The sequence below is a fragment of the Delphinapterus leucas genome, chromosome 20 (assembly GCF_059928025.1).
Source record: "Delphinapterus leucas isolate spDelLeu-1000000601 "Yukka" chromosome 20, BTC_Dleu_Yukka2, whole genome shotgun sequence".
Classification (NCBI taxonomy): domain Eukaryota; kingdom Metazoa; phylum Chordata; class Mammalia; order Artiodactyla; family Monodontidae; genus Delphinapterus; species Delphinapterus leucas.
Genome location: NC_143148.1, coordinates 7,609,956 through 7,633,261, shown reverse-complemented (window position 1 = coordinate 7,633,261; position 23,306 = coordinate 7,609,956). Strand labels below are relative to the sequence as shown.

The 23,306-nt window shown below is 43.6% G+C and overlaps 2 protein-coding genes across 3 annotated transcripts in view; one reads left to right on the top strand and one right to left on the bottom strand.

Moving 5' to 3' along the window:
• TEAD2 (TEA domain transcription factor 2) overlaps positions 1-23,306 on the bottom strand; it is a 45,320-nt gene that overhangs the window by 9,254 nt on the left and 12,760 nt on the right. For both annotated transcript variants that reach the window (XM_089902590.1, XM_089902589.1), the window contains exon 12: positions 1-23,306. This exon is cut by the window's left edge and continues 9,254 nt beyond it. In XM_089902590.1, the coding sequence (XP_089758716.1) occupies positions 23,193-23,306 (114 nt within the window). In that variant the 3' untranslated portion in view covers positions 1-23,192.
• Positions 16,956-22,110, top strand: CD37 (CD37 molecule). The gene is given in 11 exon segments (XM_022585114.3): positions 16,956-17,351; positions 17,589-17,663; positions 17,770-17,842; positions 18,768-18,892; positions 19,015-19,089; positions 19,638-19,742; positions 20,401-20,634; positions 20,982-21,065; positions 21,352-21,427; positions 21,430-21,522; positions 21,525-22,110. Coding segments are annotated over 11 exon segments (1,185 nt in total). The 5' UTR covers positions 16,956-17,288; the 3' UTR covers positions 21,707-22,110.

Here is a 23,306-nt window from a genome sequence, read left to right as displayed (position 1 = left end):
AACAAAATTGATATCAAATGACATGGGAAATCTGTATAGTCCTATGTCTGTTAAATACACTGAATTCCTTATCAAAACTCTTCCCACAAAGAAAATTCCACACCCAGATGGTTTCAAATAGTGCATTATATAGAATACTGGAAAAAAAAAAAAAACCACCAAGAACAAGTACTTTGAAAATAGAAAAGGAGGAAACACTTTCCAATCCATTTTATAAGGCTACCATTACCCTAATGCCGAAACCTGGTAAAACCTTAGTAAAAGAGACCATTTAAGACCAATATCTTCATGAACATAGATGAAGACAAAAATCCTCAACAAAAGTTACAAAGCAAACCCTGCAATATATGAGTAATAACTAATGATCACATGGAGTTTGTCCCAGAAATGCAAGGTCGATTTAACATATGAAAGTAGCAAGGTAGGAGACTTCCCTGGTGGTCCAGTGGTTAAGACTTTGTGCTCCCAGTGCAGGGGGGCTCTGGTTCAATCCCTGGTTGGGGAACTAAGATCCCGCATGCCGCAACACGTGGCCAAAAGAAAAAGAAAAAAGTAGCAGCAATGTAATTCAGAAATAAACCATATGGTCCTTTTTTTTTTTTTTTTTTGGACCATGATGCACAGTATATGGGATCTTACTTCCCTGACAAGGGGTGGAACCTGCACCCCCTGCATTGGAAGCACAGAGTCTTAACCACTGGACCACAAGGGAAGTCCCAGCATATGGTTTTTTGATTCTTGAAATAGAGTACAAAGACATCCAACTAGGAAAGAAAAGTCCTTTCTGGAATAACTGAATATCCATATGGGGAAAAAAATGAAACTCGAATCCCATTTCACACCATATACAAACATTAATTTGATATGAATCATTGATCTAAATGTAAAATCTAAAACTATAAAGCATTTAAAGGAAAACAAAAGAGAATACCTTTGTGACTTAGTGGTAGGCAAAAATTTCAAACATAGAACATAAAATGCAATCATCTTTAAAAATTGATCATTTAGATTTCACCAAATTAAAAACCTCTGCTCATCAAAAGACTTAAGAAAATCAATAGGCAAGTCAGAGACTAGGAGAAAATGATCCTGAGATACACAGCTGACAAAGACTTGTATTTAGGGAATATAAAGAACTCCTACAGCTTAATTAAAAGATATACAACAGGGGTATGGGAATAATAGGTACAAACTATTATGTATACAATAAAAAAGCTACAAGGACATACTGTACAACACATGGAATATAGCCAATATTCTATAATAACTATAAATGGAGTATAACCTTTAAAATTTGTGAATCACTATGTTGTATACCTGTAACTTATGTAATACATCAACTATATCTCAATTTTAAAAAGATATACAATTAAAAATGGGTAAAGTATTTAAAAAGACACTTCACAAAGACATACAAATGGTCAATATATTAATACATCTGACAAAAGGTCCTCAACATCATTAGTTATCAGAGAAATGCACATTAAAATCACAGTAATAGGGGCTTCCCTGGTGGCACAGTGGTTGAGAATCTGCCTGCTAATGCAGGGGACACGGGTTTGGGCCCTGGTCTGGGAGGATCCCACATGCTGCGGAGCAACTAAGCCCGTGAGCCACAACTACTGAGCCTGCGTGTCTGGAGTCTGTGCTCCGCAACTGCGCGATAGTGAGAGGCCCGCGCACCGCGATGAAGAGTGACCCCCGCTTGCCACAACTAGAGAAAGCCCTCGCACAGAAAAACGAAGACCCAACACAGCAAAAATAAATAAAAATTAATGAAAGCTCACACAATCTCATGATGTTAGTTAAAAAAAAAAATCACAGTAATATACTATTAAACCCCCAAAATTAAGTATAATTGGTACAAGACTAATGGTGTCCCCCCAGATACTTTGCAGAAATAAACCGAAATCTTTCCTGCAGTAAGACACCTTAATCTTAAGGCCTTAAATTATTCCTACAAATAACTTGTCAAGAACAGGGAGAATCATAAGGGGAACACATAAGGGGAAAAGGGCACTAGTGAGAACTGACAGAAACAACAGATGGCAGAATAAAATGAGCAAAGACATCAAATAAAGGAATCATTAGACAAAGTCAATAAAATAACTGGTTTCTATTTTTTAAGAAATAAAGGAAAAGTTTGAAAATATCTGAAGGGAACAGGACTCTATAAAAAGTGATTTCACAGATTTAAAAAGAAATGAAGGACACAATAATTGAAATTAGAAGTTTACTGAATGAATTTAACAGTGGATTCGATTCTGCTGAAGACAGTATTTGTGAACCGAAATACTTAGGTCAGAAAAACAACCAAGAACATAGCACAGAGAGATAACAACATGGAAAATACAAAAGGAGGTTAGTAAACACAGAAATCAAAGAAATTTTTGAAAGTCTGACAGATATTTAATTGTTCTTTTCAGAAGGTAAGAACAGAAAATGGTGCAGAAACAATGTCTGAAAAGATTAAGACAATTTTCCAGAACTGGTGAAATAACCAATCTCAGATTCAAAAAGCCCAACGAAGTCCACTGGAGACAAAAGGAACTCTGTATACAGACATTATTTTATATAAAACACTTCAAAATACTTATAAGAAGAATACAGACTATTGCAAAGGAGAGACATAAAGGTGACTTCTCAATATCAAAAATGGAAGCCACAAGACAATGGTAGGATATGATCAACATATTGAAAGAAAAAAAGCCTGCTCATCTAGTACCTTAAATCCTAATAAAATATTTTTAAATGAGGGTAAAATAAAAATAGTTTACAACAGACAAAAACATTTTGACAATCAGTCACCAACACATCTTCATTAATGGAAATTCTAAAACATCTTTCAAGCAGAAGGAAAGTAATCCCAGATGGGTGATTTGAGAACCAAGAGAAATAAAGGACAAACAATACATATGTAGTAAATATGCAAGAAAATCCGAATGAAAAAAATAACTATATGAAACAAAATAATAATGTCCTGGGAGGTTAAAAAGTAAAAATAAAAACCATCAAAATAATAAAATATAAGTTGAGAAGAAAGTGAGTAGAATTCAAATATTTTAAGTTCTTTGTATCTTCTGGGAGAAGGGGAGACATACTGTAACTTCAATAAATTAAGTGTGCATTTTTTAAGTTCTAAGGTGATCACTAAATAAATACAGAGTGTACAACTTTATAACTATAAGGAAGAGAACATTATAATGATTTAAAAAAACTGGTCTGTTTACCTACCAAAATTGATAAAATTACAAAGATTAACACCAAATGCTGGCAAAGATGTCAAGCACCTGGAGCTTTCATACACTGTTGCCAGGAGTGTAAATAGTACAACCATTCTGAAAAAGGTCTAGCAGTTTCTTATGAAAATGGGCTTTTTAAATCTTAGTTTCTTATTAAACTGCTAGACCGAGTAATTCCCCTCCTATGGATTTACCTAAGAAAAATAAAAACATATGCCACAAAAAGACTTTTACAAGAACAGTCATAGCAGTTTTATTCATAATAGCCCAAACGTAATGAAATAGAAAACAAACAATAAAATCATCAACAAAGCCCAAAAGTTCTTTGAAAGAACTAATAAAGTTGACAATCTTCTAATAAGCTTGATCAAGGAAAAGGAGGACTTCCCTGGTGGCTCAGTGGTTAAGAATCTGCCTGCCAATGCAGGGGACATGGGTTTGAGCCCTGGTCCGGGAAAATCCCACATGCCATGGGGCAACTAAGCCCATGTGCCACAACTACTGAGCCTGTGCTCTAGACCCTGTGAGCCACAACTACTGAGCTCGCGCGCCTACAGCCTGTGCTCCGCAACAAGAGAAGCCACCGCAATGAGAAGTCCATGCACCGCAACGAAGAGTAGCCCCCGCTCACCGCAACTAGAGAAAGCCCGCACGCAGCAAGGAAGACCCAACTCAGCCAAAAATTAATTAATTAATTTTTAAAAAATAAAAGAAAAAGGAGGAAAAGTACAAATAACCAGTATTAGGAATTAAAAAAAGGGGACATTACTATAGATGCTGCAGATATTAAATAAATAATAAAGAATATTAACATTACTGCACCGATAATTTCAAAAAATAGGTGAAATACTCAAATACCTTTTAAAAATTAACCAAAGAACTACCCAGGAAAAATAAAGAACCCAGGAAGTCCTATAATCATTAAATAACTTGAAACTGTAACTGAAAATCTTTCAAACACACATATGTGTTCATGCACACACTTACAGACATATATGCAAACCTTTCTAATACTAGATGTCATTAATGGCAAATTCTACCAACCTTTAAGAAAGAAATGCTCTTCTAGAAAACAGAAAGAGGAACACTCCCCAACTTATAAGACCAGCTCAACCTTGATACCAAAATTTATCTGAAAACTCAAAAGCCCAAAAATAGCTAAGATGCTCCTTAATAAAAACAAAGTGAGAAGACATGCTCTAACAAGTATTAAGCCTTACTATAAATTTGTAGTAAAGCAGTGTGAATTGAGACAGGGGCAAACAAACAGGCTAATGGAACAGAACAGAGAGCCTAAAATTAGACACATCGTTATATTAAGTCTGATACACGATAGATATGCCTTAGCAGACCTGTAAGTAGGGGGTGAACTTCTCAATAAATGGTGCTAGAACAACAGGGTATCCATACAGCAAAAAAAAGAAACTGACCCCTACCTCAAATAACTGCAAAAATCAATCTCAGAGGGACAAAAGAAGTAAATGTGAAAAACAATACTATAAAATGCTAGAAAATATAAAAGAATGATCACTGTGTTATACTACTCCAGGGGACAAAATTACTGCTGATGTGAATGGTGCCCCTTGAAACACCACACCTTGGTATAGGAAAAGATTTCTCATAAAAGACACAATAAGCAATGACCATAAAGTTTCAATTTGATACATTTTACTACATTAAAATTAAAAACTTCCTTTTTTGAAAAGACCCCAAAAGGAGAACAGAAAGAAAAACTGTAGAATGGGAGAAGATATCTGCAACCTACCTAACAACAAATGACTAATATCCAAAAGATATAAAGAACATCTACGAATTTGGAAGAAAAATACGGACAACCCAACAGGAAAATGGGCAAGAGGCTTGACAGGCACTTCATAAATATTTTATAATATTTAAATAATTATTAAATAATTCATTTAATTAAATTATCCCAATAACTATTACAAATATGTCATTAATAATCAGTGAAAGGCAATTAGAATTACAATGAAATACAACTGCACACCAACCAGATTGGGAAAAAATGGAAAAGTCTAATAATACCAGGTGTTGATGAGATGTACAGCAACCAGGAAGTCTCATCCTCAATTAACGTTACTGTATATTGTCATAACTACTTTGGAGAACAACCTAGTATTAGTAGTAAAATCAAATATACACATACCCTATGGCCTGACAACTCCCAATATATTCCCTAGAGAAACTCTTTCACTTGTGCAACAGAATACAGTAATAATAATAACTAACACATTGTGCTTGCTTTGTGTCAGGCATTGTTCTAAATGTTTTACATTTTTAAATTACATTACTCTTCACAATAACCTTAGGAGGTAGGTACTATTATTACCTCCATTTTACAAAAGTGAAAAAAATTTAAACAAAAAGTTACACAACTTTCTCATCGTTACACCTCCAATGAGTGGTAGTCAGGATTTAACACAGTCTGGTTTCAGAAGCAGCTCTTAACCAACTACCTTCTTCTACTTCTCACAAGAATGTTCTCAGCAACATTATTCATAATTGTCATAAAGTTGAAAGACACAAACGCCCAACAACAGTAAAATGCATAAATCATAGACTATTCAAACAAAAGAATACTATGCATACGTGAAGAAAATAAAGGAACTACAGCTACACTCAACAATATAAATTTCACAATGTTGAGCAAAAGAAGCACAGTGTAAAATATTCTAGACAGAATGAGTGCATATTTCTAAGTTCAAAACAGAAGCAAAATTAAACTAGTAATTTAGGGATGCACATATACATGGAAAAAGTATAAAGAAAATCAAGGATATGATCACCACAAAAGTCAGACTTGAAGTTACCTCTAAAAGGGCAGAAGGGGTACTTGATTGTGAAATGATAATGAGAGAAGCTCTTTCAGAGTCATGGTAATATTCTTCTTGATCTGGGTGGCAGTTACACAGATGTAAGCTTTATAATTATTCATTTAAAACTCTGTACATTCTATGCCCTTTTGTGGATGCATATTTCATGATTTAGAACATTAAAAATAAAATATAAAGAAAAGAAGAAGAAATGGCCAGAGAATTAGGAGAAATGCCAGAAGGAAATGCTGTCACAAAAGCTAAGGATATGAAAAAGAAACAGAGAGCCTCAGATTATCAACACAAAAGCAAGTAAGAGAAACCCTAAAGCGTGTCCATAGTGAATTCTTTCCTTTGGGTTTCAGAATAAACAGAAAAACAGAAATCTTAATTCAATTTGTTCAAAAGTTAACCAAGAAGAGGAAGCTGGTGGGATGAATTGGGAGATTGGTATACATATGGAGATACATATACACTAATATGTATAAAATAGATAACAAATAAGAACCTGCTGTATAAAAAATAATAATAAAATTAAATTAAAAAAAGAAGAGTCGGCAGCTTACCTAAGATCACAAATCTTCACTATTACTAGATGGTTTGCCAGCTGCTGAAATGAACCATAACTCAAAATTACAAGGAGTACTTCTGATTCCCATAATGCATGTTAACACTGACCCTGACACTGAGTTCCACTAAACAAAGGAAAACTGTATCCATGAAAAATATATCCACCTTTCTTGAACACATTCAGAAAGCGTATTCTGGTAAATCGGTACATTTACCAGAATTTACAAGTTTTCTGGTAAACTGGTAAATTTGACTTACTGAGAGAACTAAGTTTCAGCAAACAGATTCTGCAAACCGGCCACTGTGACACCTAGAAAGCCCCTTGCTTCCCTGGCAAACACTTCCTCGCCGCCTGGAGAGGCCCTGATGGTGGCCCAACGTGTGAGGTTCTACATCACCCTTCCCAGCAACTGCTCTCCTAGGCCCATGCCTTCCGGAGAGCGCTCGGGCCTCCCGGAAATGCCCGTTCCTCTCCCTTTACCTCCTCCCCTGGAACTATAAACGCCGAAGATGAAAGGAGGGAGCTGGTGTCCAGCTTCCTCAAGGAGCAGGCAGTAACTTCGTTCTTAACAAGCGTGTGAGGAGGTTAGACCCGCTCTCTGCCGCCTGGGAGCCTGAACCAAAGGGCTTCCCCAATTGGGCAGGGACCGACGGCCGCTTCCCGTGAAGGTCGGGCCTTGGGATTGGCTCAAAGTCAGATCTGGTGAGCGAAGGGGCTGACGCCAATTTCCCAGGTCCTAGGGGAGAAAAAAGGAGGGCCCTCTGGGGCCGTTTGACCTTTCAGCTCCACAGAGCCCGGGGTCTGGGAGGCTCCGTCAGGTGGCCTGTTATCCCTTGGCGAAGTCCGGTGACCCCAGGGGGTGACGCCCAACCTCACACACCCCAGATTTATGAACGTTTCAGGGATCCTGCGGGAGCCAATTCACCCTCACCCTCGAGGCCTGGACCCTTCAATCTGGTCAATCAACCGAAAATAAGGGTGTAGAAGGCTCAACTGAGGAGCCTAGCAACCACCTCGGGCCCCTTCAAGCCTCAGGCCTTAACGCGCGACGCTCCTCACTCTACCTCAGGCACTGACTTTCCCGCATTCCTCTGCGCATGCGCCGCCGCTCCCCTCGCTCACCTCTCCAGAGGGAAAGATTCCGCGGCTCCGCCCCCTCCAACACCCACCTCGCTCCCTACACGCGCGCACACGTGCACACATGCGCATGCGTCCCTCCTTCCTTCCTTTCCTCTCGTGCAGTTTAGACCACGTACCCAACCTTCCCTTTCCATCCTCCGGCACTGCTCAGTCCAGGCTCTAAGCCGAGTCCCTCGTCTGGAGCATGGGCTTCATTTCCAGTCCCCCGAGTAATGTGGAGGTGAGGATGAGGTGGGAGGATTGGTCTTCCCATTCATTTCTTTTTGCCTTCAGATCTTTGACAGTAACACTTAAGTCTCCCCATACTACTAGCCAAACCTAAGTATGTGTCCAATAAGACAGACGGCGCACTTGCCTTCAGAGAATTCCGAAATCTGATGGGCTTGCAGACAAGAATAAAAAACCTAAAGATTTACTCGAAGTTCTTGGTCTCAGAACTGCTTTTATACTCTTAAAAATGAAGGACCCCAGTAATTTATGTGGGTTGTACTTATGTGGATTGTTTATGTGATTTATATCTATCAATATTAAAACAGAAATTTCTGAAATATGTATTATCATCAAAAACTCATTGTGTCAACCTAACATTTTTAATAACTAATTTCCACACCAAAAATAATTTAGTGAGAAGAGTATTTTACATTTTTGCAGATCTCTTTAACGCCTGGCTTACTAGAAGACAATTGGATTCTCATATCTGCTTCTGCACAGGGTTTGTCAAAATAGCTCATGTGCTGTAGCTTCTGGAAAACATCACTGTATACTCAAGAGAAAGTGAGAGTGAAAAGGCAAATAACATCTTAATAGTATTATGAAAATAATTTTCACCTCATGAACCCCTGAAAGTGTCTCAGGAACCACCAGCGGTCCCTAGGCCACATTTTGAGAACCACATTTTGAGAACCACCAGTGGTCCCTAGGCTTAGATCATTATGACTGAGCAAAAAAGATGTAAAGGAAAATGTCTAGGTGCTGTAAGAATACATTACAATCTGGGGAAATTATTCAATCCTTAACACAGAGACCTAATTTGGAGAGAGTGTTTCTGAGCCCAAGCTCATGCTGCTGATCACACATCAGGCCAATAAATCCTTGCTGGGGCAAGGAATAGCAACTTTATTTGGAAAGCCAGCATACCAAGAAGATGCTGATATAGTGTCCAGAAGAACAATCTTACCGGAGTTAAAATTCAGGCTTCTTTTATACAGGCTTCTTTTATACCTATGTGACCTGTAGGTCTGGTCACAATGTTCCTATAAGCCTCCAACAAGACAACTTATTTTCTGTTTTCCAATTTTTTATCTTTATATGAATGGAAGAGCGTTATACATTTAAAGGTCAGAGCCTTGAGAATGGGCTATCGTGTATTTCAGGCTTTGGCAACATTCTTTTACAAAGAGGTAGAGCCCGCATGACTAAGCACAGGCAACAGAGCAGAAGGGTTAGAACTAAGGGAATAGATCCAATATGGAGTCAGGCTTCTTCTTCTCTGTTACAAGAGGAGTTCCCTGAGGAAGTAACACTGAAACTGAGACTTGAAGGCTGATTTACTAGGTGAAAAATGGAATATGAACATCTCAGCCCCTGAGGCTATGCAAAGCCCTGGGGCAGGAAAATCTGTGAACTCAAGACACCAGGAAAAATGTCAGTCAGTAAATATTTATTGAATGATATGTGCCCCACACTGCCCTAGACCCTAGGGATACTGTATGAAAAAGATTTTACATTCTAGTTGCAAAAGCAGGAAACATGTAAACAAATAAGAATTTCTGAGAATGGGAGTGCTGTTAAGAAAGCAAAACAGAGTATGATGAGGGGACAAGGTAGAGAGCTGTAGACAGTAGTCAATTAAGACCTCTCTGAGGAAGTGACATTTGGCAGAGCCTTGAAGGAGATGAGGAAAGGAGCTAGGAACAGCATGAGGAAGAGCATACCAGGCAGAGAGAACAGCAATGACAAAAGTCTGGAGGCAGAAGTATACTTGACAGGTTCTTGAAACAGCAAGGAAGCCAGTATGGCTGGATCCCAGTGACTGAGGGAAGGGTGGTAGTAGGTGGAATGAGAGAAGTGGCAGGGGCCAGAGTATTGAATGGAGGCCCTTAGAGGTCATGATGGGAAGTTGGGGTTTTTTCCTGAGTGAGATAAGAAGCTATTAGAGGGTTCTGAGTCAAGAAGTGACTCATGTTTTAACAGGAGGATCCCTTTGGCTTCTGGGCAGACAATAGGATCTGTGGGCTAAGGGTAGCTTCCGGTGGCTCAAGGCATTCCTTGGCTTGTATCTGCATAACTCCAATCTCCACCTCTGTCTTCTCCTTCTCCCCTAGGAGTGTCTTTCCTCTGGGTGTCTCTTCTAAGAATATTTGTCGTTAGATTTAGGGCCCACTCAGATAATCCAGGATAATCTCATTTTGAAATCCTTAACTACATCTTCAAAGACCCTTTTTCCAAATAGGGTAAAAAAAAATAGGGTCACATTCACAGGCTCCAGCAGTTCGGACAAGGACATATATTTGGGGGGACTACTACAGTAGGTCTGGGATGAGGACTTAGAATATGTTAACAAATTCCCAGCCGACACTGATGCTGTCTGTGTGGGGACCACAACCAGTGATGCAGAGAAGTCAAGTAAGATGCGGACCAAGAATTGACCACATGGGTATCACTGGTGACTTTGACAAAAGTGGTTTTGGTGAACGAGTCAGAATGAAAGCCTTATTGGAGTAGATTCAAGGAAGACTTGGAAGAGAGGATTATAAGCTAATATTTTGGATATGTTGGGTTAAATAAAATATATTATTAAAACTAATTTCATCCTTTTTTAATGTTTGTACTGATGTGATCTGTAATAATCAAAAAACTGGAAACAACTGAGATGTCCATCAATAGTTGAATGCATAAATAAATTGTGGGATATTCAGACAATAAAATACTTGAAAATGGTGAGGATATAAGAAATATTGCTACTTATTCCATTGATGAATCTCATAAATATAATGTTGAACAAAATTAAGTTAAACACAAAAGAATAAATACTGTATGATTCCATTTATATCATGAAAAACAGGCCAAACCAAAATATAGCATAAGTCAAGAGGAATGGGATAGTGATTTGCAAGGGAGAAAATGGTTTCTGGATCGATGATGATGTTGATCTTTGTTACATGGGTATTAACATTGTGATAATTCATTGAGCTGTATATTGTGTTTTGTGAACATTATTATATGTGTCATCCTTCACCATAAGAAAGCGGTAAAAAAATAACATTATGCACTCAAAACTACTAAAAGAAAATTTGAAAGCACTGGAGTTTATCACAGATCTGAATTTTGATGCTGGCTAAAATGCAGTGACAGGTATTTTACCTGTAGCCGTCAGGATTATTAAAGCTAGTTGCTTTAACACACAACCCTATTTACTAATACTGGTACTAACAAACAAGCTTTATATACTAATAAAATATTATATAGCTTAATGCAATAAATTCTTACTTACATAAAGTCCAAAAGGCTCTCTTCCAAGGAGAAACCAGGGACCTAAGCTCTTTTATCTCTCGGCTCTCCCATCCTTAAGTCCTCCAATAAATTCTCAGCTTACAGACAGCCAATGAATGAATGAAGAGAGACAAGGTAAAAATTGTACAGGACATTTTATGGCTGGGTCCACAAATGCCCTACATCACTCTGCACCCACTCCACTGGCCCAAGACCAGTCACATGGCCTCAACTTCACTGCAAGGAGGCTTGGGAAATGTAGTCTTCCTGTGTGCCTAAGAAAGAGGAAACCAAATTGGTGAGCATCTAGCAAACCTCTGCCACCTTCCTTTGGATCTCCAGGTACTCACGTACTCATCTCTGAGGAAGGGAACAGTGGGTAGAAAAGTGGAAGACTGGCGTATTAGTTTCCTGTGACTTCAAGAACAAATTATCACAAACTTGGTAGGTTAAAACAACAGAATTTTACTCTCACACTATTCTGGAGGCCAAAAGTCCAAAGTCAAGGTGTTGACAAGGCTGCATTCCCTCTGGAGGCTCTAGGGGAGAATCAGATAATTGCCTCTTCCAACTTATGATAGCTCCAGGAGTTTTTTGGCTTGTGGCTACATAACTCCAATCTCTGCCTCTCTCTTCACCTGGCATTCTCCTCTTCTCTCCGTGTCTTCCTATGTGTCTCTTATAGGACACTTGTCATTAGATTTAGGGCCTGAATAATCAAGGTTGATCTCATTTTGATATCTTTAACTTAACTACATCTGCAAAAAAAAGCTTTTCCAAATAGGATCACATTCCAGGCCATGGATATATCTTTTGTTAGGGGAGGGGGTCACCATTCAACACATGACAATCATTTCAGAGGCAATTATAATTATTTGTGTGGAAAATAATAAGAGCCTGGATTAGGATGGTAACCATGGAGTTCAACACAAGTGGATGGATTCGAAATGTATTTTAGTAGTGGAGCATAAAGGACTTCATGGTGGTTTAGAAGTGGGCGCTCAGGGGAAGGGGTGGTGAGTCAGTGTCCTAACTGAGATTTGAACATAGGGCTGTGTAACCTAGGTATGAGCTTCAAAAAGTCTCTTTTGGAGCCACGTAAGGAATCGACTGGAGGGGAGAGAATAAGGCCAGGGAAGGGCCTGATGTCTGGGTCCAGGTGGGAGAACAAAAGTCCTGAGTCAGCCCGAGCCACGAGGACAGAGAGGAGGGGACAGAGTAGAGAATCAGGGGGAAGAAGGGATTGGCTTAGGGACTGATGGGCCATATGAGAAAGAGGGAGAGAGGAAATGAGGACATCATCCAGGGGTTGGTCCACCAAGGAATAAAGAATCTGTGAACTTGAAGACAGATATTTTGACATTATCCAGTCAGAGGAGAAAAAAAAGAATGGAAAAGAGAGAATTCAGTTTGTTTACATTTTGTTGAGGATTGTTGCATCTATGTTCTAAACTTACACCTCAAGGGACTAGAAAAAGCAGAAATAAGCCCACAGGTAGCAGAAGGAAGGAAATAATGATTAGACCAGAATAAATGAAATAGAGACTAGAAAGAAACAAAATAGATGAATGAAACTAAGAGTGGGTTTTTTGACAAGATGAGCAAAAATTGAAAAACCTTTAGCTAGACTAAGAAAAAAGATAAACGGCTCAATTAATAAAATTATAAATGAAAGAGGAGACATAACAAATGATACTACAGAAATACAAAGGATCATAAGAGACTACTATGAGCAATTATACACCAACAAATTAGATAATTTAGAAAAAATGAATAAATTACTAGAAACATACAACTTACCAAGACTGAACCATAAAGTAAATCTGAACAGACCAATAATAAGCAAGGAGATTGGGTCAATAATCAAAAATCTCCCAACAAATAAAAGCCCAGGACCAGATAACTTTATGTGTGAATTCTACCAAACATTTAAAGAAGAATCAATACCAATCATTCTCAGACACCTCCCAAAAGTTGAGGAGGAAGGAACACTTCCAAACTCATTTTATGAGACCAGCATTACCCTGATATCAAAGCCAGACAAGGACACTGCAAGAAAAGAAAATTATAGGCTAATATCCTTGATGAACGTAGATGCAAAAATCCTCAATAAAATACTAGCAAATTGAATTCAGCAGCACATCACAAGGATCATACACCATGATTTAGTGTGATGTATCCCTGGGATGCAAGCATGGTTCAACACATGGCAGTCAACACATGTGATATGCCACATTAACAGAATGAAGGATAAAAAGCATATGATCACTTCATTAGATGCAGAAAAGCACTTGACAAAATTCAACATCCTTTCATGATAAAAATTCTCAACAAATTAGGTATAGAAGGAATGTAACTCAACATAATGAAGGTGAAAAGTTAAAAGCCTTTCCTCTAAGATCAGGAATAACACAAAAATGCCTACTCTTATCATTTCTATTCAACATAGTACTGGAAGTCCTTAGCCACAATAATTAGGCAAGAAAAAGAAATAAAACTTATCCAAATCAAGAGGAAGAAAATTATCTGTTTGCAGACAACGTGATCTTATGTAGAAAACCCTAAAGACACATCAAAAACCTGACTAACAAATGAATTCAGTAAAGTTGCAGGATACAAAATCAACATACAAAAGTCAGCTGCAGACTTCCCTGGTGGCACAGTGGTTAAGAATCCGCCTGCCAATGCAGGGGACATGGGTTTGATCCCTGGTCCAGGAAGATCCCACATGCTACAGAGCAACTAAGCCTGTGCACCACAACTACTGAGCCTGCACGCCACAACTACTGAAGCCTGCACTCTCTAGGGCCTGTGCTCCACAACAAAAGAAGCCACCACAGTGAGAAGCACGCGCACTGCAACGAAAAGTAGCCCACGCTCACCACAACTAGAGAAAGCCTGCAAGCAGCAACGAAGACCAAATGCAGCCAAAAAACAAGTCAGCTGCATTTCTATATTCTAACAACAAACTATCTAAAAAAAACTTAAGAAAGCAATTCCATTTATAATTGTATCAAAAATAAAACACTTAGGAATAAATTTAACCGAGGAGGCAAAAGACCTGTACACTGAAAACTATAAGACATTGAGAAAAGAAATTGAGGAATACACAAATAAATAGAAAGATATCCCACGTTCTTGGATTGAAAGAATTAATATTGTGAAAATGCCCATAGTACCCGAAGCAGTCTACAGAGTCAATGTAATCCCTATCAAAATTCCAATTTTCACAGAAATAGGAAAAAACTGTCCTAAAATTTGTATGGAACTATGAAAGACCCTGAATAGCCAAAGCACTCCTCAGAAAGAAGACAAGGTTGGCGACATCATACTTCCTAATTTCAAACTATATTACAAAGTTATAGTGATCAAAGCAATATGGTACTGGTATAAAAACAGGCACATAACCAGTGAAACATAATAGAGAGTCCAGAAATACACCCATGCATATACAGTCAACTAATTTTTGAAAAGAGTGCCAAGAACACACAGTGGGAAAAGGACAGTCTCGTCAATAAATGGGAAAACTGTATAAGCACATGCAAAAGAATGAAACTGAACCACTATTGTACACCATTCACAAAAATTAACTTGAAAAGGATTAAAGACTTAAATGTAAAACCTGTAACTGTAAAACTCCTAGAAGAAAAACATAGGGAAACAGCTCCTTGAGTTTTACCACATTGGTCTTGGCAATAGTTTATTGGATAAGACACCAAAAGCACAGGAAACAAAAGCTAAAATAAACAAGTGAGATTACATGAAACAAAAGAGCTTCTACATAGCAGAGGAAACAATCAATATATTGAAAGGGCAACCTTTTCAATGAAGAATGTGAGAAAATATTTGCAAACCATATACCTGATAAAGGGTTAATATTCAAATTACATAAAGAACTCATATAACTCAACAGCAAAAAAGCAAATAACTCAATTTGAAAATGGGCAAAGGACCTGAATAGACATTTTTTTCCAAAGAAGACATACATGTGGCCAACAGAGGTATGAAAAGGTGTTCAGCATCACTAATCATGACGGAAATGCAAATCAAAACCATGAGATTCCACCTCATAACTGTTAGGATGGCTATTATCAAAAAGACAAGAGATAACAAGTGTTGGTGAGGATGTGAAGAAAAAGGAACCATTGTGCACTCTTGTGGGAATGTATAAATTGGTGCAGCCACTATGGAAAACAGTATGGAGGTTCCTCAAAAAATTAAAAATAGAAGCACCGTATGCTCCAGCAATGCCACTCCTGGGTATATATCCAAAGGAAATGAAGTCAGTATCTTGAAGAAATATCTTTCCACTCATGTTCATTGCAGCATTATTCACAATAGCCAAGATATGGAAGCAAATGTCCTTCAACAGATGAATAGATCGAGAAAATGTGATACATCCCTAACCCTAACTTTAATATATATATCACAATGGAATATTATTCAGCCATAAAAAAGAAAATCCTGCCATTTGGGACAACATGGATGAACCTGCAGTGGGGGGAGGGGGAGGTGGCATTCTGCTAGGTGAAAGAAGCCAGAGAAAGAAAAATACTGGTACCATTTATATGTAAAATCTTTTTAAAAAAAAAAATTTAAAGGCCAATTTCATAGAAACAGAAACAGATTGTAGAATGGTGGTTGTCAGGGGCTAGGGAGTGGGGAAAGTGGGGAGACACAGATCTAAGAGTATAAACATTCAGTTATAAGAGGAATAAGTTCTGATCAGAAGATCTAACGTACAGCATGACAATTATAGTTAATAATACAGGTTTTTTTTTTTTTTTTTTTTTTTTTTTTAAATAATAATACAGTTTTGTGTGCTGGAAAGTTGCTGAGAGTAGATCTTACGTGTTCTCACCATACACACACTAAGTTTACTATGTGAAGTGATGAATATGTTAATTAGCTTGAGCCTGGCAATCATTCCACTACATACATATATGTATATATGTATGTACATATATACATATAAAATCATCATTCTGTACACTTTAAATATGTACAATTATACTTGTCAGTTATTCCTCAGTAAAGTTGGAGGAAAAAAGAAAGCCCCGAGTCAAAAATCAGAATACTATTAATATGAATTGATTTTTGATGACATTAATAACAAATAATTACATTTGGAGACTTAAAAAAAAAAGTGGATGAGATCGCTCAGAAGAAAGAGAGGGTACTGGGTCTCTAAGAAGGTCTGGTTTTCCAGGGCCTGGGTGGATGTCAAGATGGTAGGAGCATCCATGATGTTAAAAATCCATGAGGCGTTTAGGACTTGACAAAATTGAGGAGCCTGCAGGGCATCAGGGGAGACCTCAAAGGCTGCTGGCTGCGGGGCTTGGGCCTAGAGACAATCAGGTACTGCACACCCGGATCTAATGGCCAAGGTCCTGGGCTCAATCCTGACTCCTGTGGGGCCTGCCCCTCTAGGGGCCTCACCGCAGAAGCAGGAAGTACTGCCCGAGGCTCAGCTTCCGCTCTGAGTGTTCTGGTACCGCCAAGTCACCCCCTCGCACTGGGGACCTTCCCACTTGGGACCTGCAGCACTTTCGCTTCCCCCAGGTGCGCAGCCCCTGGCCCAGCACGTGGGAGGACCTTGGTCTACACTTGTTGCCAAGAACAGGATGCAGACTCCGAGAGAGGGGCAATGTCGGGAAGGTGGGGGAAGGGGGTAGATAAACAGAGAAAGAAGGGCAGGCACATAGATAAGCGTCCAGAAACCAGACAGGGAAAGGATAGAGACCTGGGGCGGAATGGGACAGAGACCCAGAGGTAAAGAGAGGATAAAGATCCAGAGAGAAAAGAACAGAGACTGAGAGAGAGGAGGACAAGAAACTGGGAGGGCCGGGAAGCGGGGACAGAGACGAATGCAGAGATGGCAGAGCTTTGCAGGTGGTGAGGTCGGAGTGTCTGTGAGGTCGGCTGCTGTCCAGGGCCGGCCTGGGGTCCTGGTGCCCAGAGTAGGTGGGTGCAAGTAGATCAGGATTCCCTGCGCGTCCCCCAGCCTGAGCCATGGAGACCTGGGAAGAACTGCCTGGTGTGTCCTTGGTGCCCACCAATTCCAAGGCCCCTCAGGTACTGGTGTGTGCATCCCAGTGGGGCAGGTGAGGGAGATGGGGACAGAGACACAGAAGAAAGTCACCTCGCATGTAAAGGGAGGGGGTGGGGCTCTGCCCCTGGAACTTCCTCTTTCTCTGAGTTCTTCCTTTCTCTTCTCTCTCGGCCTCTCCCTATCTCTCCCTCAGGCCTGCGTCCCCCTACTGCCACCACCCCTTCTGTCCTGTCCCTCCCACTGTTCTCTCACACCTCTAGGAGAAGATGTCAGCCCAGGACAGCTGCCTCAGCCTCATCAAGTACCTCCTCTTCGTTTTCAACCTCTTCTTCTTCGTGAGTTGCCTCCCGGCGCCCCAGCCCAGGCCCCAGCCCCTGCCGCAGCTGCCCAATCTCAAACCCCCCTTTGCCCACCGGCCATGCTCTCCCCTCCTCTCCCCAGGTCCTAGGCAGCCTTATTTTCTGCTTCGGCATCTGGATACTCATCGACAAGACCAGCTTCGTGTCCTTTGTGGGTAAGGGAGCTGGGGCAGTCCGGGTGGGCCTTCCTGGAGCAGGCATGAACTGGGCTCCCTTCCAAGGACCTCCTGTGGTCTCCCTCAACCGAGGGAGGCCCATGGTGCCCAACTCCCTGTTCTGATCGCAGGCTTTGCTCCACCACTTGCTACTGCCATAACTCTCCGAGCCTCAGCTTCTTCCTCTGGCAAATGAGTTGTGCGTACCAGTAATAATAATGGCCATTTCTCAGACACTTCCTAGGTGTCAGATCTTGGGCAGAGGCTTATCAGATTCTCCCATAAATCTTCCCTCTCTTGAGGCTCAGAGAGGGGAAGACACTTACTGGATGTCACACAGCAAGGAAGTAAAAGAACAGATCAACACTAATAATAATTGTAGGAAAATAACAATGGGGTAATAGTCAAAATCCTAATGGCTCATATATAATGTGTTTGCCCTGTGTAGAGGACCAGTTGAACACATGCCTCCCATGTGTTGCTCAAAACAACTCTAGGAAATAGATAACATTATTCCCTAGGTCTCAGGGAGGTTTAGATGGCTGATCCAATGTCACAGAACAAGTGATGGGGCTGAAACTATTGGGGGTGGGTAGGAGCTGACGGAGGAAAGAGAGACTGAGAACAAGAGGGAAAGACAGAGACCGGGAAGAAAGAGGGACAGAGATCTAGAAAGAAGGGAACAGAGATCCAAAGAGAGAGAGGGACAGAGACCCACAGAGAGAGGTGGAGAGAATCCCAGAAGAAAAGGGATAGAGAGATTCAGGGTGGGACAGGGACAGAGACCCAGAGAAAAGGATGCCAGGAGCCCAGGAAGAGGTCCCCCAGGTTACTGTCCCCCGCTTGGGTGGTGTGTGGGTATGGAATGGGGCTGCCTGGAGCTGTGCACATGGAGCCAAACGTCACTGCCTCTCACCTCCCCCAGGCTTGTCCTTCATGCCCTTGCAGATCTGGTCCAAGGCCCTGGCCATCTCAGGAATCCTCACCATGGGCCTTGCCCTCCTGGGCTGTGTGGGGGCCCTGAAGGAGTTCCGCTGCCTCCTGGGCCTGGTGAGTGCCCCTTCCCCCTCCATCCCTAGGCTCATTCACATCTTGCCCTCAAATAGAGCCCTGGCAGCTCCTTCATCCTGCGGAGGGATTCAGCCTGACCTCTCCACTCTGCCCCTCCCCAGTATTTTGGGACACTGCTGCTCCTGTTTGCCACACAGATCACCCTGGGAATCCTCATCTCCACTCAGAAGGTACAGGTGAGTTCCCCTTCTCCCCCCGCCAACCCCAGCTAGTGGGTGGTAGAAAGAGACGGAAACAAAGGCAGACAGGGGCTGACATCGACAAAGAGAAATAACAGAGATAGAGAAGACAGAAAGAAACAGAGATACGGAAAGACAGAGACAGATGCAGAGACTAGCAGAGAGACACAGAGAAGGAGCTAGAAACAGGGAGGGCCAGAGAGACTCACCGACACGGACAGAGGAAGAGAGACACAAATCCAAAAGGAAGCAGGAAAACAAACAAACAAACCTCAGAGAAACAGAAGGCTCCGAGAAAGAGACAGAAACCGAATGAGATCATGGGAGATAGTGGAGAAACGGAAAGACAGACGATAGAAACAGGCAGAGAGAGAGAGATTTTGAGGGATAGAGACATAGCTAGCCATTCAGTGAAAAACCGAGGCCGACCTGAAGATGCTCAGGGACTACCTGAGGCTAAGACAGCCACGGAGTGGTTGGAGTGGGTTGGGGCAGGTGGCGGTGGGGAGGCAGGTGGTGGTCCATCCTCACTCTCGGCCTATCAGCTGGAGCGGAAAGTGGAGAACGTCGTGCTGAAGACGATCCAAACCTACCGCGCCCACCCGGAGGAGACGGCTGCGGAGGAGAGCTGGGACTACGTGCAGTTTCAGGTGCGTGAGGCCCCCACCCACCAGGATCCCTCCCTCTAGCTCTGGGACTCTGACGTGGCTCCGCCCACTGCCTGGAAGAGACTTGGCCCCGACGCGACCTGAGCCCCCAGCTCTAGGACCCTAAAGTAACCCTACTCACCTACTCCACCTCCAGCCGCGGCGACGTGGCCCAGTGCCCCAGCTCCCAGCTCCTGCAGTGGCTCCGCCCCCCGCCTCGACAAGACTCCACCCTCAGCCCCAAGGCCCTAGCGTGACCCCACTCCCTGCCCAATAGTGACTCTGGTTCCCAAGGGACCCGGCCCAAGTGAGACTCCATTCCCTGGTCACTCACATGACCCCGCCCTCCCATCCATTTGTCCCCTCCCTGAGGCTGAATTGTACTGCCTATCCACTCTTCAGTCCACAGCACGATTCTGCAGTTCCTCCCCCGAGCCCCATGACCCCTACCCCCGTGACTTGTCTCTCCCAACCTCATGTTCGCCTAATGTCTCCTGGCCCTGCCATGACCCCAGCCCCGCTCACAGTCCCCCACCCTGCACCCACCACTTAGCCCTCTACTCCCCAGTATGACCTCATACCCATCACCCAGTCCCCTGATCCCCCAAAGCATCTTGCATCCCTCCAGCCCCTGTTCCTCTGACTCTTGTCCCTCTCCTAGCTGCGCTGCTGCGGCTGGAACTCTCCTCAGGACTGGTTCCGTATCCCCAGCCTGAGGAGCAACGAATCGAGAGGGCACCGCGTGCCCTGCTCCTGCTATAACTCATCGGCGACCAACGACTCCGCAATCTTCGATAAGATCTTCCCTCAGTTCAGCGGGCTCGGACAACTGGCGCGGCCCCGACACAATGCAGACATTTGCTTGGTCCCCGCGAACAGCTACATCTACCGTGAGGTGGGGAGGATTTGGAGCGCAGGACGTAGGAGGGGCCTGACAGGGTGGAGCTACGAGAAAGGGAGGTACTACAAGAGGAGCAGAGCTCCTACAAGGGGCGGGGTCTTTTGAAGGGCGGGGCCTAAAGAAAAGGCCTAGGCGAAAGGGCAGGATCTGGAACGCTGATGCCTGGGGAGGGGGAAGGCTTGGACCGGCCGAAGCGGAGAGACTAGAGAACCCTGGTAACTAGGGAAGGGGAGCGGTACCTGAAAGAAGGGTTAGGGCTGGGCGGAGAAGAACAGTGGGCCCAGGCTTGAGGGCGAATCCCCAAAAGAACCCTACCTGTAACCTCTCCCCTATATCCCCAGGGCTGCGCACGGAGCCTCCAGAAGTGGTTGCACAACAACCTCATTTCCATAGTGGGCATTTGTCTCGGCGTGGGTCTACTTGAGGTAATCTGGTCCCGCCCCCACTCGCGATTGGTCTAGATGGCCCCGCCCCAAATTGCGCGTCCAACCATTCTCTCAGGGAAAGGCTCATGCGTGATACAGCGTCAGCCAATCCAGGCCCTCCTGAGGCTCCACCTGGGACGAGGGAGGAGACCTAGCCTCTGTGAGCCCTGATTGGTTGCGCGGAGGGAGCAGGCGTTCCCGCCCTTCCTCGCGAGGCTCCCATTGGTCCTCCTTGGCATATCAGCCTCCTGCTATTGGCCGCAATATCCCTCCCCTTTCCCCTCAGGTGAGTGTGGCGGGGCTGAGCCTGCTACTACCACGCAGCATGCTCCGCCGGGAACGCCAGCCGCAGGTTCGAACTGCGGGCCCGGCCCGAGCACCGATGGCAGCGGCAGGCGCTATGGTGTGCTGAGCAGCAGCGGGCGTAGCGGCAGTCTGTGGGTTGGCTGGGGCATGGCGGTGCCTGCCCTAACTGGGGGGACAAGGCCCCGCAGGGTAAGCTGCCCATGGCTCTGGGGCCCTGGCCCCTTTGGGATCAAGACGAGGAACAACCTGAGACCGGGAGTGTAGGCGCGGAGATGGAGGCCGAGATGGAATTAGAGGCCGAGACGGAGGGCGAGATAGATAAGCCTCCGGAATAAAGGACTTTGGGCTTTCTCCGGATCACGCGGCTTCTCAGACTCTAGACCTATGCTAGACGCAGCTGGATTCCCTCTACCCCACCCTATTCCTTCCTGCTTCAACTCCGCTCCCACCCCTCCCCGGCCCGCCCTTTGGTGTCCTACCCAATGACCTCTAGCCCTTTTACCCTTAATTCCGCCATATTCTCCAAACTCCCGTCCCTGACTGAGTCTTTCACGACCAGGCCCAGTTCTCCCTCTAGTCCCACCCATCTCCTACCTACTCCCTTCTCCACACCTCCCATGACGCAGCCCCGCCCAACTCGCGGGCCCTTATTTTCTTCCCCTGGCCCCACCCCCTAGGTTTTTTCCCTGGGGACCCCCAACTCTCCCCGGCACCCCCTCGACCTCTCTGACCGCGTCTCCTTTCTCTATAGCTCAGCTTCATGACGCTCTCCATATTCCTGTGCAGAAACCTGGACCACGTCTACGATCGGCTCGCTCGGTACCGATAGGCCCCGACCTTCCCGAAGCCCTGCCCCGCCCCCCTCAAGTGCCCTGGGCATTTAGTTCCCTGTCGCCTGTAAATATTTGTTTAATCCCCAGCTGGTCCCAGCCATTGAGCCCTCATTCCCCTCGGGGACCCAGATGTCTGCCTGACCCGCTGTTGTCACCTCTCCCGTGGGACCTGGGGTTTCCGGCCACCAGCTTCCTGCCCCTAAAGACACCTCATTTCTTTGCCTCTTCTGTCGGCCTACCACCTCCCACTAGATTATTTTTAGCCCAAACGCCAAATAAATCCCCTGCGTTTTGGTAAAATAGCTTTATCCTCTGTCAAAACACAAACCAACACACTTTGGGGGGAGGGGAGGAGAAGGAGGCAACACAGTCTAGCCCCACGGCCCATTTAGAAGAGGACATGAGATTTAAAAGCCTCACCCCACTGCTTGCCCAGCTGAGAAAAAGTCACGACCCTAACACCCACTTATAAATATCTCTTGTTATATTAAAAAAAAAAAAATATTTCCAGGGCCCACCTGGCTCTACTCCTGCACAGAAAGGGTTAACCTTCAAAATTCAATATCAGGGTCCTGGGATGGGGCTGGTAAGGAGAGGCAGATTGGGAAGAAGGGGGGTGCTGAAAAACAGAGAGGGACAAGCCAATGTGTAACTGGGGCCCTCCAAGACCTCCAAAACAGAGAAGGGGGAGGATGCCTGTCAGAGACAGAAACCAGTGCTGTCCCACCGGTTGTCTCACTCCTGTCCCCAGTGTCAAATGCTCTGGAGTGATCTGTCCTTTCAGACACCCCTGTGAGGTCCCAATATCAGGATCCATCCTTTCCCCTCAGTCCCAGCCCATTCAACTCACCACTGAGCTTTTAAGGTCCTAAGAGGGAGCAGCCCACCCCCCCCACCCCCCCCCCGCCAAGTAAGAAACGTGAGGAAAGCTGGAGGTCCTTCCTGGGAGAAGGGTATTCCGGGGGTGAGCCACTTCTGGGGTTCCCCTTCAGTCCCTGACCAGGCGGTAAATGTGGTGCTGGGCCCCCCGCTCACTGGTGGAGACCTCGAAGACATAGGCGGTGCAGAGCAGCAGTTCCTGGGTGTCTCTGTTTGTCACCAC